A 4,071-nucleotide genomic window follows, 5' to 3' on the forward strand; every position below is an offset into this window, starting at 1 on the left:
CACGGCCCAGCCGTCCAATTAACGGCCTCTAATCGCAACCTACCTACACATTTGACCAGTGACAGTGACTGTTCCTCCTACTCCATGCATGCACATGATAGGCATGATCCCCCTCACTCGCTCACTCACTCAGCTGGCACCTTTTAGAGACCCCTCAAAGTTTATCTATATTCATAAGCTCATCAATGTGACTTCATGTGCAAGGGAAGCAGTTGGTGCATGAATGGAAAGATGAAGCAAAGGAACAAAACAAAAGGGATGTCACTTTGCCATGAAGGGAATTCCTTTTCTTTTATAAAGCTGAAGCGTGCATGCATTATCTGCAAACATATTGATTAATTAGGCTCTAGCTAGCTTCTTCTACAATGTACTCTATACATGCATGGCTTTGTGATGACCGTCGAAGACCATACCACTCAAGTAACTTTGCTTGAATTATTTGCATAGGCATGAATTATCAGTATACAAGAATGAATTCATCAAGATATATGTAGTATCAAAAGTGAAGTAGTGGCTGTTGAAGAAATCTTGTGTACATCACGTAAATAATGTCAAGGGAAAAAATGCTACCTTTAACGTATGTATATATATACTTAATTATATATGTATATTCGTATATACATGTAGTTTAGGCAAGGAGATAGGAGGTGGGCCCCAACAGCGTGTCATCACTCAACTTGGAAATCAAGGAAAGGCAAGCATGACACGTCTTTCATCAGCTCCTCCAAGTCCCACTCCCCCATGACTACGTTCCTGCTCATGTGCTGCTGGTGGCCATGCTGCTCCCAGTACGAGACCACACTGTTGATGTTGTTCTTGCTGTTGTTGTCGTCATTGATGTTGCAGCCATTTTTGCTGCTCAGTGTGGTGCCCTCAGCAGTACTGTTAGTGTTTCTATGGTTGTTGTCGCCGTTACCAGTTGATGCCATTAAGGTTTGGTCTTGCAATGCTACTGCCATGGGCTCTAGTAGAGGGGGCACGTTGAAGAGGACACTATGTTCGCCTCCTGTGCCTACAGCTTCTTCTCCCATGAAGCAGCCGCCTCCTCCTTCCATTGCCATTCCGTGGGGGTAGTAGCCACCAGTCCGCAAGGGAGAAACCTGCTTAAACGATGAATGGTCGTGGAAGAACGGCGGCACCGACGTGTGGGTAGAAGGTGCGATGCCGCAGAATTGGTCCGGGAGGGGCAGGAGGAGGCCCCCATAGCCCCTGTTTGCCGCCGGAGCCATTGTTGACGGTCGGCTCTGCTGCTGTATGGATGATGAAGAAGAGGAGGAGGAGGATGAGTCCATCCGCCACATGCTCTTCATTCCGTGGTGGCTCCCATCTTCTAGGCTGGTGAGGTCGAGGCAGCTGGCACTGCCGCCGTCGAGCTTGGGCTCGGGCGGTGACGCACATTCCGTGGTCGCCGGAGACGAAGCCGCCGAGTTCATCTTTAGCCGCTTCTTGATAGTGGAGTTCCAGAAGTTCTTGATCTCGTTGTCGGTGCGCCCCGGTAACCTGGCTGCGATCTGAGACCATCTGGAGTAGCAGGACATAGATTTTATCGTAAGCAAACATCAATCGAGAGGTTTCTGTCAAAAAGCTACATGCGCGCGTGTCTTAGAATTTTTTATGCATGCATGGCCAAAAAGTATCTATGCTTGTGATTTTTGTTAAAAACAACTGACTGCAAACTAAATTTAGTTCATTGATGGATATTAATCACGCACCAATAAAATAAAATGCATCTTCAGTTTGAAAACATGTATCACTTTCACTTCTTGATAAGGGGCCTTTTATTTGCTACTACTACCTTTGTTTCTAAACATAAAACCTTTTTGCAGTTTAAATATAAGACATTTTTGCATTCAATTTGAACTACAAAAACGTCTTATATTTAGGAACAGAGAATATACCTTATATGAGTCTGTAATTTTGTGAATGCCCTCACTTTAGTCATCCAACTATGCTAACGTTGTCTAGCCCAGTGACATTACCCCGAAAAATAAATATATGTTTCCTCGTAAGAAAATTCATAAAGCAAAAAGACAAATCAAAGAAAGGGAGTGATTATAGCTCGGTTGAGTTAGAAATAATTATTTCTTAGTGAACGGTGATAATCATCTGATCAATATATTTTCATCTTTTAGCACACCTGCAGATCACAGTGTGTGGATCCGATGGTTTTCACTGACTTGAAATAGTTATTAACCTTCCCGCACAAAACAGAAATAGTTATCTACTCTGAAGATTCCTTTGAAAATATAGTGTAACTCGATGGAAGGACAATTTATAAAACAACAATATGTGTTTCTAAAGCAATGTTGAAACATAGAATAAAGAAGAAGGTAACAATCCGATTATATCCTCCTACAATAATGTTCACCAAGTCATTACTCATAACTACCACGAACCTCAGTTAGTCAATTATATACAGGACATTGCGCATCCCCGCAAAAAAAAAAAAAAACAAAGAACATGCATTCCCGTAACGAACAACACACAAACATATACAGTAATTTTCATGGCGCACGCCTGCATGAGACGGCTGGCACGGAGTATGGACGGACGTACCTGTTGCCGAGGATGGCATGGAGGTTGACGATGAGGTCTTCCTCCTGTGGCGAGAAGGCGCCGCGCTTGAGGTCCGGACGGAGGTAGTTGATCCACCGGAGGCGGCAGCTCTTGCCGCACCGCTGCAGGCCGGCGTTGCGTGCCACGTCGCTCCACGACCCCTGCCCGCTCCGCAGCATGTACGCCACCAGCCTCTCGTCCTCCTCCGGCGACCACAGCCCCTTCCGCAGCTTCGCCGCCGCTGCAGCCACATTGCTGTTTCCTAGCGCCGCCCCACCGCTGCACTTCGTCGCCGGGCACTCCACGGGCTTCCTCATTGCCCGGCCTGATGTCCTAGCAAAGATCGATGTAGTTATTGACTGTACTAGCTATCCTAGCTAGAGACCAGGTTGATCTCCAAGGCTGCAAGTACACCAAGTGTATATATCTCTCAATATATAAGGGAGAAATGGACTCGGGCGTGTGTGTTATATATATGATGTGTATGTGTTTTGTGTGGAGTGAGGGGAGGAACGGAGGACGACGAGAGGAGGAAGGAGATGATGATATGATGGTGATGGTGATGGGTGTGTGCTTTGCTTAGAAACTAGACAAGTAGATGGAGAGCAGGATCGGAGAGAGAGAACGAGAGAGCCTTCAAAAAAAAAACAAAACGGGGAATTGCTAAGTCCACACACAATCTACCACTCTACCCTACTAGTGGACTTGCAGTCATGACACATGTTTTTTTTGGCCGAAAATGGCTAAAATCTATTTTAAAGATTCACCTAAAGTACAAAATACTTCAAATGTAATATAAGTTACATTGATGTCTCTAAACCACTAATGACCACTGTCCACCGTTGACTCTTTCAATGGATCTAAAGAACCGCATACCTAATATCCCCCTTGCGTACTCAAGGTGAGAAACCCTAACCTCACCGCCCCGATAAGCCGGTAGGAATCTACACCGGAGCTTTGTCTATTCCGTCCCGACCGACGAACTCTAGGAGTATCAGAGCCCAAACGACTATCTCGAAGATGAAGCATCTCCATCCGCCCAAGTGTCGCCCCATGTGAGGATTTAAGCCCTAAGCTATCTATTAGCCGGAGTCAAGCCACTAGGATTCCCCTTCCCGCCACTGTCTGCTAGAGTGGTAGGCAAAGGGGAGGAGGAGAATTGACAGGCTCGCCGGCAAAGATTGAGGGGGGGGGGGGGGGGGGGGGGGGGACTTTACCGTAGTCGCCTTGCGAGAGAGGAATTGAAGACTTTTATGTTTTCGATTGATCTTAGAGCTATGGCCCTTCCCCGGAAACTTTAATCCCTACATAGAAATGTTTAGGGAATCAAGCCCTATCATCCCGCCTACTACCATTAGTGCCTAATTTTTTTCAGGATCTATCCTTCAAAACTTACCACTTGAGACTATATTCGCTATGGAAACATCGACTCTCATCTTTTTCTATCTCCTCTCGCGCCTCTCTCTCTCTCTCTCTCTCTCTCGCTCGACTAGGCATACCTAACACGAAGCACCT

General features: G+C 46.1%; 1 protein-coding gene across 1 annotated transcript; it reads right to left on the bottom strand.

Moving 5' to 3' along the window:
• Positions 1-252: 252 nt before the first annotated feature.
• LOC109763504 (uncharacterized) lies at positions 253-3,203 on the bottom strand. Its single transcript, XM_020322352.3, has 2 exons — positions 2,557-3,203; positions 253-1,521 (listed from the first exon to the last, which is right to left on the bottom strand). The coding sequence occupies exons 1-2, from the start codon at positions 2,871-2,873 to the stop codon at positions 669-671; spliced, it is 1,170 nt and encodes a 389-aa protein (XP_020177941.1). The 5' UTR covers positions 2,874-3,203; the 3' UTR covers positions 253-668.
• Between the last annotated feature and the right edge of the window lie 868 nt (positions 3,204-4,071).

Source organism: Aegilops tauschii, chromosome 5, assembly GCF_002575655.3.
Source record: "Aegilops tauschii subsp. strangulata cultivar AL8/78 chromosome 5, Aet v6.0, whole genome shotgun sequence".
NCBI lineage: Eukaryota > Viridiplantae > Streptophyta > Magnoliopsida > Poales > Poaceae > Aegilops > Aegilops tauschii.